Source organism: Mchenga conophoros, linkage group LG3 (genome assembly GCF_057382185.1).
Source record: "Mchenga conophoros isolate Kocher_MC1m ecotype Shallow Benthic linkage group LG3, M_conophoros_male_GT1.1, whole genome shotgun sequence".
Lineage (NCBI taxonomy): Eukaryota > Metazoa > Chordata > Actinopteri > Cichliformes > Cichlidae > Mchenga > Mchenga conophoros.
Window position 1 is genome coordinate 19,674,715 of NC_140528.1, and position 15,584 is coordinate 19,690,298.

Consider the following 15,584-nt stretch of genomic DNA (forward strand, 5'->3'; position numbering starts at 1 on the left):
TATTATTAAGGCGGCCATTATTATGGCCCTGTGTGGAAAAAGTGATTGCCCCCTAAACCTAATAACTGGTTGGGCCACCCTGAGTAGAAACATCTGCAATAAAGCGTTTGGGATAACTGGCAATGAGTCCTTTACGAGGTGGTGGAAGAATTTCTGCCCACTCATCTTTGCAAAATTGTTGTAATTCAGCCACACTGGAGGGGTTTTGAGTATGAACCACCTTTCCAAGGTCACAGCACCTCAATCAGATTCACGTATGAACTTTGGCTAAGCCATTCCAAAGTCTTTCTTTTGTTTTACTTAAGCTGCTTAGAGGTGGACTTGTTGGTGTGCTTTGGATCAAGTGCACTTCAGCTTGTGGTCGTGAACAGATGGCCAGACATTCTCCTTCAGGATCCCAGAAACTGGATTCTGTTCATCTTGACGTTGCATCTCCAGACTGAGAGATCTCAATTACTTTGTTTCTTATTTGCTTCTGAATTTCCTTGGATTGCGCCATGATGTGTAGTTTTTGAGGATCTTTTGGTCTACTCTACTTTGTCAGACAGGTCCTGTTTAAGTGATTGATTCAGCACAGGTTTGGCAGTAATCGGGCCTGGCTATGACTATGGAAAAATTGTATATTTTCTATTGATAAATGCAAATATTTCATGTCTGTTATGTGCATTGCCGTGTGGAGAATATAAGGAAAACAATTGTGTGGTTTACATTGTTTCTTCCTCTTAGATTTCTTGATTTTTTTTTAAAATTGCAATAACTTTATGTTAATTTCAGTGCACTTTCACATTTCTTTAAATTCAAACTACAGTCCTGTGAATAACTAGAAACACTTTTAGCAGCACAAATGTGAGCTAATTGTTTTCTGCTTGACTTTATCAGTCTCTCATATTGTTGTGGAGGAATGTTGGCCCACTCTTCATTACAACGTTGCTTCAGTTCTTTGAGCTTTGTGGGCATTTATTTAAGCACAGCTCTCTGAATGTCCCAGGTTGAGGTCTGCACTTTGCTTTTCAGCTATTCTGCTGTAGATTTGCTGCTGTGTTTGGGATCATTGTTCGACTGCAAGACCTAAACTTTACCTATTAAACAGTTAACTCTGTATTTTACACTTTATGTGAATATTGTTGCAGATTTCAATTATTAATGTTTTTATAACTTTGTTCTTTCTTATATTTAATATTATACAATATTTATACTTCATGTCTCTGTCTTCTTTTGAACACTCCAGCACAGCATCACTATAACTTTGTCCTCACTGACAATAAAGCTGTTTTATATATTTCATTGCAAATGTTTCAAGCAATTTGTAGCTGTATCTTAAGATATTTTGTTAATAATATAGTATTTTATATTGTTTTTTTCCCCATATTTGAGAAATATTTAACATGTAAAAGTCTGTTTATGTACAATTTGGTGATATTAGCCCTGATTATTGGAGGAACTTGTACATGAAGCAGATTTCTGAGACTTCAGATTTGAAGGTTGTTGTCATATAATCTAAATGATGGCAGATTAACGTTCCCTACCTCTGTCCTACAACCACAGGACTCCTTTGCATTCGACTGATAGAAATTTCAAGCTCAGTGTTAATGAAGATTTCAAAGGCCTTAGTGCAGGGGTAGGGCACGTCTAAAACCTGCAGGGACACCGGCCCTCGAGGCCTGGAGTTCCCTACCGCTGCCTTAGTGTGAAAGGAATGAAGCTGTAGCGCCTCCCAGTGGTTGAAAAGAGGTACACAAGAGGTTAGAAATAAGAGGCTGTAGAAATAACATTACAGAAAAGCAGGACATGCTCAAGCAAAACATTATAGAAAGTCTGTCACGGTTCTGGCTCAGTTTGACCCAGTATTTTGAGTTGTCATGTTTTTGCAGGTTTAGTTTAGTTCCATGTGTCATTTTCTGTCTCTCTCTCTATGTCGAGTCTGCGTCTTAGTGTGATGGTTTCTTGTTCCTGTTTTATTGTGAAGGTCTGCATCTCATGTGAGTGTGTTCAGTTTGACCTCTGTCTCGTCTTGGTGATTATTCCCAGCTGTGTCCACCACCTGTGTGTAATTCCCCTGTGTTTCTCTGTGTATTTAAGTCGTGTCCTCTGTCATTGTAGTTGCTGGTCCGTCTGTGTGTCCACCATGTCTCACCCGTGTGTTTGTGCTCTGTAGTTTAGTTGTTTCCAGTCTAGTTTAGTTCGTGCTCCATTTGCTGTTTGTCCATATTTATTTTTGTGTTCAATAAACCACCTTCACTTCTCCACTACTGCCTGCGATTGGATCCTCATTTATTATTTTCACACGGCTCTCCTCACCCGCCGTGACAGTACGGACCAGCCAGATATGGATCCAGCGGCAGTCACCCCACCTAGGCAGCTTCAGGAGGCCGTTATTGACTCTGCTTCTAAATTGATTTACCAGCTGTTAGAGCATGAGGGAGAAGCGTCTCTTTACACTGTGGAAGCCAGCCTACAACACCTTATTTCCAGTTACCCCTGGTTATTGGACTCACTGCGTCCGCTCGTACAGAATTTTGTTCTACACCCCCCCGCCGCTACCGCTCGCCTGCTCATGCAGTGATATCATCAGTGACAAGTCAGGTGATAGAGGCTAATGCAAAATGGTGTTTCAGTGAGGCAGAATTTATTATGACAATACATTTTTTTAAATACTCAGTATGAATTAAACAGGTTAAAGGTCAATGCTCTGTTGTAATATAAAGACAAAATGATTGACAGCAGCCCAGCAATATCAGTAAAACGCAAATTAGCCACATGGTGCAATGTAAGGAGCTCTGTGATTGGTTAGGAAAGGACAGACTGGCCACCTCGATTTTTCTTCACTGCACATTGATCCATAGCTTTGCTCTGTAAAGGCTAACAAAGTGCTTTTGCTTTACAAAGACATTCAGCGTCGGTATTCACTCTTTTAAAATGCCACTGAACACTGGAGTGAAATGGAGCCCTGATCCTCAGAGTTTTATTGTTGCTAACATTTCTTATAGATAGCACAGATAGTGCCCCACTGCAGTAATCACTCATGTCTAGATATTCCTGTTAAAAAGGAGTTTTTCCTCCCCACTGTAACATGGCAAACATAGCAAACGGATAATCCAGCTGAAGCTTCAGACAGCCGTCAGACAGTGAAACACTGCCATCTGCTGGACGCGAATAACAAAGACGCTGCTTTGACGGGTGAGGGAGTTTCAACAAGTCTGCAACGACTCAAGCATCAAACTACAGAACTATTCTAGCGGACATGGTGCTCTAATGACTGCTTCATTAACGCAGGTCAGAAAGGATAATAGAAACTCAATAAATTATGAAATACAAAACTTACTGGTTCACTGCACACACAAAACGTCTCTTATTAGCACAACACTGCTCAGGGCTCAGAGTATATTCCTTATAACCTATTAAACCTTAGCATGTTATTTTGAAGTGTTACAGGTGAAACAGCCAACCAGTGAAGTTACCTGTAATTTCAACATTGAGCTACAAAAATGCTTTTTTTAAATTTTTATTTCTTTTTACAGTTTTACACAAGTTTTATCATCAGTGTCACAATGACTGCTGCTAAAATTGAGTATGAGCTTGTTGTTGGTCTGATTAAAAGGTTAAATGTAAAAGCACAATTTAAACATGTGATGTGAGGTCATTAATTACAGTGCAGGTGTCCTGCTTTAGGATCACAAATTAATACTTCCAAAACAGTAAAGTTGTAGAGAATCTATGTTCATTATCGTTGCTAATCATGGAAAGACAAAGACGTCAGACTCTGCTGAAAAATATTACACCCTCCTACTCTCTGCACACAGCGCTCTGAGGGACCTTCCAGGATCGGGGATTTTATTTATTTTGTTCTTTTTTGGTCTTACTGGTTAGTAGGTGGTGATTTTGTACCTGGTGATCTCACATTTGGAACATAAATTGCTGTGGAGCAGATTAGGTTCAAAGGATAACTTGGCTCTTGAAGTTAGCCGGATAAGACAGCGTTCTGCTTCACAGTTGAGGCCTCAGAGAGTTGTTGCTAACCAAAGTCTATCTTGTACGGCCATGCAGCATCTTATGACATTTTGTAACCTGAGCAGTGAAATGATTGCTGTTTTAGTGCACATACACAGTGTGGGGATCAGTATCAGGACAATAAAGTTATGGTGCAAAAAGCTGCATCTGGTCAGAAGGAAAAGCACGCACACTTGGAAGACTTGACCATTTGCACAAAATGAATGGCTGACACTGGACAGATGAGAGAATGTGGATGGTCACACCCTCGTGCATTAAAGAGGGCTTTCAGTTCATTGAAAACACAAAACCAAACACACAAAAGACACAATGAGACAGCTGATCAGTTTGCTTCACTAAATCATCGACACAAGCCGTGTTGTAGAGGGTACTGCAGCCGTGGCAGGTTATCATCTTAATGTGGCCCTGACACTCCATCGTACGCCACAAAGCTGTGAATAAATGAAAAGCAAAGAGGCATCATCACTAACATAATAACTGTAGAAGTTATCCCGCTGCATTACATTTATCAGGATATCGTAATAAATGTTCATATGTTGCTTTGACCCATCATTGTTGTCATTAATATCGCTACGTGACACTGGACACTTCCTGTCATTCATATGTCCTGACTTTGTGATCAGTGTAGCAGCTTGAAAATAACTGCTTGGTTAACAACAGGTGTACAGGCAGGTGCTCTGATCAAATAACATGTTTGGCTAAAGAAACAGAAAATAAAAACATGTAAATAGGAACACCCACATCTCTACTTCTTCTTCTATTTTCCATTTCACACTTACAAAAAAGTTCTCCTGCGTAGGTGTTGAGACAAATATATGTCAATTTAATACTTCAGACAGGCCCCAGAGCAGGTCTGAACAATTAGTCCACTTAAAATCAAAACTGCAATTTGAAACCATGCAATTAGCAATTTTGCAAAGAAAACTTGGCTAGGCTAAGCTAAGCTAACTGTTAGACAAAGTAGAGGAGTTGGAAGAGTAAAGGATTCTGGTTAACTCCAGTTCAACTTAACATTAAATTAAACTGACAAATATCATGTTTATATTCATATCTTAGTCTTTTGATGAGCTCTATCTTATAAATCTATTAGACTCAGACGAGGTCGGCACAGGGACAGGCCTCGGGGGTCCACGCCCACCCGGTGAAGTCCTTCTTCCCCAACATCTTCTGATGTACTTCATTTATACATTTTGGTAATGAAGTACTTAAACTACCACCTCACTGATTAGTTATTGCAGTGTGAGCTCAGTTCAATTAATCAGGTCACAGTAGTTTAGCACTTCTACAGCAATCATGCAACCAGCATGACTGAGGAGGACACTGGGTGGACGGGCTTTGCAGGTCAGACTTTGAAACTATCTTTTATTGTCATTATGCCAAAAGCAGTGAAATTATATGCTGTCCCATTCAGTGCAAATAAAGAATCTGTGTTTACTGACAGGACAAAGCACTGAACATGATTTCATCTGTTAACCTGGACAAATTCCAAAACAATTCCTTATTATTTCTTTTTCTTAAGTAAAACCAGTAAAAGCTTCTACTTCAAAAATATGGACTTAACACTGAGATCCTGATATTTTAGACCAGTTGAATTTAGATGATCTTTTTTAGTTCATTCAGTTTGCTGGTTCTAACGACGACGGTCTTCATCAGTTTTAATGTCACTGTGACTCATATTTCTGCATGGCTGTTTTGTTCTGAGTGCACTGTGACAATGAAGTTAAGATCCGGTGATCAGCACAGCAGCCTGGGAGTGACTGCTTGGTTAACGACAAGGTTTACAAGACCTGATCAAATGTCACACTGGAAATATTTTGCAAGTTCAGTTCAGTTCAGTTCAGTTCATTTTTATTTCAAACATTTCAAACATGTGCCTTCACAATCATTACAAAATATCAGTCCATTATTTGTTTGAAAAGGAGTAGGCTGAAGTATTTACTTATTTGTCCCTACCCCCTCAAGTTTTACCTCTCATTCATTTAATTTTTTTTGTCTTAAATTAAACAAACAACATATGAAACATATAAACATATGAAGTAAAACAAAACATAACATACATAAATCAAAAACAAGAAATTAGCAAGCCCCACCACAGTATAGTTTCTTTCATATGAAAAATACAGAATGTGTATATTTGCAGATACACAAGTTATGGAAAAACAACAAAACAAAACAAAACAAAAAAACAAAAAAACAACCAAAAAAGAACCGCAACACCATTACCAGCAACATTACCGTCCTGGGTTAACCCCGTTTTCTTCATTCTTATACTTATTTAAAATTAGGTTTTTATATTTTACTTTAAACTGTTTTATGTTTTGACTGTCTTTTATTTCTTCTGTTAGACTGTTCCATAATTTAACTCCTGCAATTGAGATTGACATAGTTCTTAAAGTTGTTCTAGCACTTTGTATTTTTAAATTCCATTTCCCTCTTAAGTTATACCCACCTTCTCTTTCTATGAACAATTTACAGATTTCTTTGGGAAGCAATTTATTTCTGACTTTATACATTATTTGCGCTGTTTTAAGCTTCACCAAGTCTTGGAATTTAATAGCTTGCATTTTGACAAAGAGTGCATTTGTATGGTCCCTGTACCCTACATTATTTATTAATCTAATGGCCCTTTTCTGTATTATAGTTATTGTTTGTGTGTTACTTTTGTATGTGTTTCCCCAGACCTCTACACAGTAGCTCATATATGGCAGTAGTAAAGCACAGTATAAAATGTGCAGTGCTTTCTGATCCAACATATGCTTTGCTTTTCCCAGGACGGCAATGCCCCGTGCCAATTTCCCCCGAACATAAGTAATGTGTGGCTTCCAACAGAGCTTGTGGTCAATGATCACCCCAAGAAATTTTATTTCATTTACTCTTTCTAAATATACATTGTCAACACATATTTCTACTTCGATGTTTTTCTTTTGGTTTCCAAACAACATAAATTTGGTTTTATCGAGATTCAATGATAATTTATTTATATCAAACCACTTCTTTAATATCGTTAATTCCTGTGTGATCATTTCCAAAACCTGTGGCAATTCCCCACCTGAACACAGTATATTTGTGTCATCTGCAAATATTACAAACTTTAAAATCTCCGATACTCTGCAGATATCATTTAAGTACATAATAAACATTTTTGGACCCAGTACTGAACCTTGAGGTACTCCACAAGCTATATCCATCAAATTAGATTTATATTCATTTATTTGTACATATTGTTGCCTATTCCCTACATAGCTTTTTAACCATTCCAAAACCACTCCCCTAAACCCGTACTTTTCCAGTTTTTTTAATAGAATTTCATGATTAACAGTATCAAACGCCTTCTTTAGATCTAAGAAAACTCCGAGCGCATACCTCTTATTATCCATACATTCCGTTATCTTTTCCATTAAATCTATCAGTGCCAAAGCTGTTGATCTGTTGTTTCTGAACCCATACTGACTATCTGTCATTAATTCATATTTTTCCACAAAACTGTCAAATCTTTTTATGAAGAGTTTTTCCAGTATCTTAGAGAACTGTGAGAGTATTGACACTGGTCTATAGTTTGTAAAATGATGTCTTTCACCGGTTTTGTAAATGGGAATAACTTTAGCAACTTTCATTTTTTGTGGAAAAACTCCTTTTTGAAACGACAAGTTGAATATATATTTTAATGGTTTTACGATACCATCAATAACTGTCTTTACCGTTACCATATCAATATCATTCCAGTCTGTACTGGTTTTGTTCTTAAGTCCTCTAACCATGTCATAAATCTCTTTCTCTTCCACTGCTCTTAAAAACATTGAGCTACTATTCCTTTCAATATTTTCACCAGTGTCCCTTTCTATTCCATCAACCTTTATTTCTTCTGCCAGTTTTGGCCCTATGTTTACGAAGAATTCATTAAAGCCATTTACTATCTCCTCCATGTTATTAATACTTCTTGTCCCTTCTATAAAGTACCCAGGGTAATCATTATTCCTTGATTCATTTTTGATTATTCTGTTTAATACATTCCATATATCTCTTGTGTTATCTTTATTGTGTTCTAACCTTTTAATGTAATACTCTCTTTTACAGGATCTCATTATATTAGTTAATTTATTTTTGTAAGTTTTATACTTCATTTCAGTTTCTATTGTTCTCTTTTTTATGAATTCTCGATATAAGGTATTCTTTTTTTTGCTGGCATTTTGTAGTCCTTTTGTCATCCATGGTCTTCCTGCATAGTTGTGTTTCCTATTGATTTCAATTACTGGGCAGTTTTTATCAAGTAATGTGTTAAATGTTCTTAAAAATCCTTCGTAAGCTTTATTAACTTCTGTTTGTTCATATACAATATTCCAATCTTGCTTTAAAAGTTCGTTTCTAAGACAATTTAAGGTCTTCTCTGTTCTTATTCTTTTGTAAATAATCTTATGTCCATCGTTGTTCACTTTATAATGGCAATTATACGATGCAAAGACTGGTAAATGGTCACTTATATCATTGATTAACAGCCCACTTTTTATCTTTCCTTCTATTATATTTGTAAATATATTATCTAATAGAGTTGCACAATGAGATGTTATTCTGGTCGGTCTTGTTATCAGTGGAAATAAACCGATGCTGTACATGGAATCAATAAATTCTTCTGTACTCTTATTATGATTTGGATTCAATAAGTCAATATTAAAGTCCCCACAAATAAACATTCTTTTCTGATTTATATTTGTAAATAAGTCCTCCATATTATCCTTAAATATCTCAATCTTAGATCCTGGTGTTCTATATATACAACTGACAATTAGGTTTTTCCTTTTTTCTATAATTATTTCCACTGATAAACATTCCATCACTCCATCAATAACAGTTGTCATTCTTCCCATTCTTTTGTACTTTAGGTTTTTATCAATGTAAAGTGCCACCCCACCTCCTTTCTTGTTGATCCTGTCTACATGAAGGAATTCATATCCATTTATTTTAAAGTCTTCTTCTTTTCCAGGAGTTATCCAGGTCTCCGATATGGCTATCACATTGAATGGCTGTTCAAACTGTGTTATGTAGTCTTTGATGGATTGAAAGTTTGCATATAAGCTTCGACTATTAAAGTGAACCATTGTTATACCCTGTTCTACCTTGAATTCCTTTTTAAGTTGCTCATTTGTATAATAATTGCATTCATTTGTTTTATTGTTAAAGAAATTACAATCAGGATCTATATTGCTGTCATACATCAATGTCTTATTTTCAATATCTATATGAGTTGTTAGTTGAAAATTGTCAGACATCTGCGTTGGTAGTGCACTTGGACGGTCACATCATATTTAGCACTGCTTTGCATTTATCAGTTATATTTTTCTAGTTCAGTCATCTCTTTGATGACTAGAACCTTAGCCTGCTCTGGTGTTCCATTTAACTTAATGAATATTTTACAGTCTGACGTCCAAGTTGACTGTATTTTCTTCTGTTTTCTTAATATTCTTGCTTGTCTTGCAATGTCTGCATTTTTCTTGATTAGGTGTTCATTTAAATAAACATTTGTACCTTTTAGCTTTCTTCCTTGCTTGAGCAGTTCTTTTTTCTGTTTTCTATTAACAAAACGAATGATAATGGCAGGTATTTGATTTTTTCTCGGAAGAGGATGGCATCCCTCAATATTTTTACTGTCCATTTCTATACCTTTGCTTTTAAAGAAGGCCATTACCTGCTCTTCCAAAGAGCGTAGCTCTTGCTCGGGTGGCTCCCCTCTCTCTGATGCTGCTACCCGTGCGTATGTCTGATGCTTGGTTTCCAGTCCTGTCACTATCACATCATTTACTCTTGAATATTGTTCCAGATCTGACACCCGTCCTTCCAGCATAGCAATCTTCTTGTCCTTTTCCTCGCTCTGCCTTCTTAGTTCTTTAATATCATCCATTAAATTGAGTATCAGTTTTTGTTGTTTTGAAATTGTTGTTATTTCTTCAGACATAAAGTTTAGGGATTTCTTTATGTCCTCCAGTTCCTCCTCATTAACGTTGCTCCTCTTAGGCGGCATCTTAACGCTCCTGGGCCTGGTGGAGCAGGAGGATCCTGGGCCTAGTGGCTGCTGGAAGAGCCTGGGCCTGGTGGCTGCTGGAGGATCCTGGGCCTAGTGGCTGCTGGAAGAGCCTGGGCCTGGTGGCTGCTGGAGGATCCTGGGCCTGGTGGAGCAGGAGGATCCTGGGCCTAGTGGCTGCTGGAAGAGCCTGGGCCTGGTGGCTGCTGGAGGATCCTGGGCCTGGTGGCTGCTGGAGGATCCTGGGCCTGGTGGAGCAGGAGGATCCTGGGCCTAGTGGCTGCTGGAAGAGCCTGGGCCTGGTGGCTGCTGGAAGAGCCTGGGCCTGGTGGCTGCTGCAGGATCCTGGGCCTGGTGGCTGCTGGAGGATCCTGGGCCTGGTGGCTGCTGGAAGAGCCTGGGCCTGGTGGCTGCTGGAGGATCCTGGGCCTGGTGGAGCAGGAGGATCCTGGGCCTAGTGGCTGCTGGAAGAGCCTGGGCCTGGTGGCTGCTGCAGGATCCTGGGCCTGGTGGCTGCTGGAGGATCCTGGGCCTGGTGGCTGCTGGAAGAGCCTGGGCCTGGTGGCTGCTGGAGGATCCTGGGCCTGGTGGAGCAGGAGGATCCTGGGCCTAGTGGCTGCTGGAAGAGCCTGGGCCTGGTGGCTGCTGGAAGAGCCTCTGAAGATGATCGACACTTTAAATGTGGAGAAGTCGATCTGTCTGCTTAAAGATTCGGGTCACTGAGTTCACACTTGCTTTACTTCTCTCGGGATAACTTTGTCTCCAATGAATGCATCAAAAGGCAATTTAGGGTTAGTATCTTGCCCAGGAAAATTTGGGATGCAGATTGGAGCAACCAGGGAATGAATCACCAAGTGAAACAGCAAATGAAAAAATGTAAATATGTTAACTGGACCACCTACATTGTTTCGAGAGCAGGGGTGAACTAAAGAGTGCGACCCATCACTTCAGTTTCAGCATATAATTTCTATTTAACACTCAAAAAAATCTGTTGTACAAGTATTAAAAATATATTCACAAATGAAATTGACATGCCTGAGATGAAAACATTACTCATACAAGTTGTCAGGTAAAGTCTATAGCACTGTTACATCTAAATATGGACACTGAGCTGGGACGATGTCACAGATCTGAGCCTCTGCACCTTCACTATACGTTTGTGTATGTCAGGCCTGTCCTGTATCTCTCCACCACCTGATCCAACACACCACCAAATCCTGATCAGCTGATCATCTCTGCTCCTCTAATCACCTGAATATCCAAGTATCCGAAAGTGTCCATCGATCTGACAATACAATTGTAAAACCGATCATTGACCTGTGCCCTAATGTGTTCTGTGCACTTGTGAACACACTTCCTTATGGAGTATGTTTATTAAGGACACTCTTTCATTAGCACACAGGTTCAATAACACAACAAATAACCTCCAATAAACCTTTTAATAAACTGTCATTGGAGGCTGATGTGTTCTCTCTTGGCTTGTTTTCTTGTTGTGTGCCACACAGAAAATAAATGCATGGTGTCTTAACTCACTGATACGGGGATATCAATGAGCACAGAGTCCAGCCAACGATGGCACAAAGTCAAACCTCCTTCAAGGAAACTGGAGAGTCCAACACTGGCATTGAGGCTACCCCAACAATATCAATATGGTGTAACTTCCTGCTCTAACTCAGGCTCCTTCCCCACAAGAAAGATGATATTTTATGTACTCGAAGTCAGACCTGGAATCTGCGGGTCAGACTTCCTGGGCCCCCGACCCCTGACCTCTGAGATTTTCATGTCTTGTATTTTATAATATTTATCTTTTGTTCTCCTGCCAAAATTGTAAACACTGTCATCATGCCATATTGCACTGTTGTTCGATCAGCTTCATTAAATATACTTTTATATATACTTTTATCCTTTGTTTTGTTATACATCCATGTAAATCCTCATATGAAATTATTACAACCAACTGGTAGTAAAACAAAAATAAAAAGATTGTTCAACATTTTAACTGCAAATGGTCAAAACACTCACTTTATTTGCCAAAAATTATACTTAAAAAGGGGAAAAAGAAGTGTTAATAGTTTATTTGAAAGGTCAAAATATACCAACACATCTTTTTATTTTAAATCTATTTGTTTGTGCATTAATTTTTTTTCTAAAGCCAGATGTGGAAAAACAGGCTGCATCTACATGCAGGTTCTTGTGGTCAGTGGTCATCATATTTGCATTATCTTTCTGAGTCACAAGCAGGGAAGTGTTAAAGTTTCCTAGAAGTGGTGGGCCAGTGATGTAGGTGTGGATGCAAAGGATTATTTGAGGTGGTGCTGATCAGAAGTATAAAAATCAAAGTGTCCAGATCCAAACACACTTTGTTCCTCTGTGACAGAAGTGAACTAGAACTCACAGCAGCATCTGAACTGCAGAAGAGATCTCTGCTCATCTCCGTCTGCATTCCTCTTTTGGTAAGAACTTATTATGTATCATTTAAAATGATTTTCCTTTTAAAGCTGGGCAGCAGGCTCACGTTGAGCATCTCCATAAACTGTCATAATTCTGCTGCTACACTAAACACTGCATTCGGTGAGCACACTAAACTTACGTAAGCTGTATATTTGCACGGTGAGAGACCTGTTTTTGCTGATTTGTGTTCAAATACAACAAGATCTTATTTAAACTGACTGTCAGATGTTGCCTATCCAGTTATGTAATGAACCCACTATATACATGAACCACAGACCCTTCACCACATCTTCATCACCTGCTGTTCCAGACAACCAACTTATACCTGAACCACTGCAGGTTAATCATCATCATTAGTAAAGGAAAAAAAAGGTGAGTGTCTTATTATTTTTATTTTGCAGTGTGTCACTGTTACTACAGAGCACACTGAAACATGTGACAGGAAAGAATAACTGAGTGCAGAAAGGCATTTATATTAAATCGGATTTAAACTTTGTTCTTAATGAACCGGATCTATTATGACCTGGACTTTTATCTATAAAATGGGCTTGTGAAACCCAGAGAAAAACTCTCTCAATATATCTGTAGATATAAATATATATTTATCCAAATCACATCAAGTAAAAAAGGCAAAATGAAAAAATTAAAAAAAAGAATAACAAAAAGTATAAATGAAAACACAAAATTTTAAGGCAAAAACAAATATCTTGATGTCTTAATACGATGAATATAAAATATAAAGTAATACAACAAGGTTAAATATCTAAACATTTAAACTACTTCTGCTTTTCAAAGCTTCTTTTTCCAGTTGAAAATGACATCATCACGCCTGAATCTGCTTCCAGGAGCTGTCCAGATCAGGCTTGTTCAGGATATTTAGAAATCGTCCTAACAGTTGAAAAATAAAAAATAAACAGAGAACAAAGTAATATATATGATTAGAAATAAATAAAAAAGAAAACTATAAATAAAACGACTTCTTTCATTTAAAGAAAAAGGTCTATCAGTCCTCTTGTCGTGTGTGTTTGCAGCTCACAAAGACGACTTACTGAGCTTCAGGATCCAAAAGGATGTATCTGCCAAATTCTTAATGTGGAAAAATGTCCATGTGTTTTCTTCTCCAGGAGACGATGAAGACACTGTTTGTCTGCACGATGCTCGTGCTGCTCTTTGCTTCCGGATTTTCCAAAGTGAACAATTTTCAACCAAGCGAGCACCGACCTGAAGAAACACCTTATGAAAAGTTTAGAAGACAGCATGTAGATGTTAAGATGACTGAAAAGCTGTGTAACACAGAAATATCAAATAGGAATATCTACAAACTTGACAACAGTTGTAAGGAAACCAACACATTCATCCTCAGCATTCCAGCAAAGGTCAAATCCATTTGTAGAGGTGATGGGAGGTACGATGAAAATAGCGGCATGACGTATAGTACTGCAACGTTTCGCATAATTAAATGTAAGCTAAAGCATCAGGGAGCCAGGAAACCCAGCTGCCAGTATGAAGGCAGGCTTCTCACCAACAGGATCATTGTGGTGAAATGTGAAGGGAAGTTACCTGTGCACTTCGATCGGGACCTTCTACCCTCTGAGCGCAACGATGGCGAGCAACTGTGAGGAAAGAGTGGTGTGGAGGGGGGCGTGGTCTGCGATGCTGCTGCAGGTCAGATGGATGTACCTGCGCTGCATTTGCTATCACGCCTCGCCAACTTAAAAGGCTTTGTGCTGTCTGAGTTGTTGGTGTTGTGGATGTGTTGGCTGGCAGTCCACAGACAGACTGATTTACACAACTGTGGAAAAAATAAAATTAATAAATAAAATAAATTGGAAAACATAGATGTGTCATTATTTCATATAGATTTCAAATAACATACCATTTGATGTCAACATGTTTTAGTTGCATTTGCAGTGCTCGTGCTGTTATATTCTTATGATTCTGTTCATTTTATGAGTGTATCCTTCAGCCTTGCTTCACATATTTACTGCTGCTTGATCAGCTTTAGTCCTGCTAGCATCAGCACAGGTAGAAACAGATCACACATCAGAGAATCGGCCGTGCATCTAAATGCAAATGGAAACTAAAAATGAAAACATAGATAACTGAGCTGAACTTCATAGATCTGAAAGTTGACCAATGCATACATAGTGCTAAAAATCAGGTATCGGGAAAACACATTATTTTATATTATGCTGAAGTCAATTGTTATCCTTTTTTAAAACTATATCATATAATAAAGTCTGTTTTGAAGTTTACTATGGTAAAAAAAATATTTTAAGGCTCTTCAGATATACTGTAACTTCATAGGTATGAACCATCAAAGCATTTTCATCATGAATATAAAACTTCATTAGGTAGATCTGTTCAAATACTCATTAATGCAAATATCTGATCAGCCAATCACATGGCAGCAACTCAATGCAGGTGTAAAAGGTGAGGTCTAAAAAGAACCTTTAAGAAAATATGAATCATCTTAATCAGTCTTTAATTATGAAGCAATGGCCTAACTCCCTCTGACAAACAGACCTGTGGCAAAATTTATAAACCACTTTTGACTTTTTCCAAGGTGAACATTGTCTGGCAGCAGGTGCCCTTCCCCTCCCAGATCACGGTTCATATCTGATTTTCAGCTCTAAAGTTTATTTTTCTCTTCATAACAACTGTGCAAAGGATGATTTCTGAGGATGATGACTCATTGAAAATGCTTGGATGCTGACAATTATGCAGAGTCAGGCATGGAAAGGCTGCTCTTTGTGACAGGTGGGTGCTGTCATACATGGGTGTAGCTGCCAGCTGTCCTCGAGGCTTCACCTCTGCTAAACGTGTGTCTCTGAACTTGACCTGGTCTCATAAACTCTCCTGTGATTTTTATTTTGCATCCTTGGTTATTCAAATGAATGATTAATATATTAATATGAATCTATACAGATTTGTCCACACTGGATATGACAGTAAGAGTTAGTAAAGCTCTGTTAACGTGTCCCTCTACAGCCTGTTGTTTCTTAGTTTCACCAGTGAAACTGAATTAAAAACAAAACATAGATGACATATTGTCGCCTAGGCAACCACCAAGCTCCCAGTGCCTACAGACATTCACTAAAACATGCTGGTC

At 38.4% G+C, this 15,584-nt stretch overlaps 1 protein-coding gene across 5 annotated transcripts in view; it reads right to left on the reverse strand.

Moving 5' to 3' along the window:
• LOC146577578 (protein TANC1-like) overlaps positions 1–15,584 on the reverse strand; it is a 176,031-nt gene that overhangs the window by 120,634 nt on the left and 39,813 nt on the right. For 2 of the 5 annotated variants that reach the window (XM_085268292.1, XM_085268290.1), the window contains exon 11: positions 13,193–14,264. The exons of 2 other annotated variants lie outside the window; for them this stretch is intronic. In XM_085268292.1, coding sequence (XP_085124418.1) covers positions 14,139–14,264 — 126 coding nt within the window. In that variant the 3' untranslated portion in view covers positions 13,193–14,138. Of the gene's footprint in view, positions 1–3,225; positions 4,440–13,192; positions 14,265–15,584 lie in introns of those variants that run through there. One more of the 5 variants, XM_085268288.1, reaches the window with a different exon arrangement.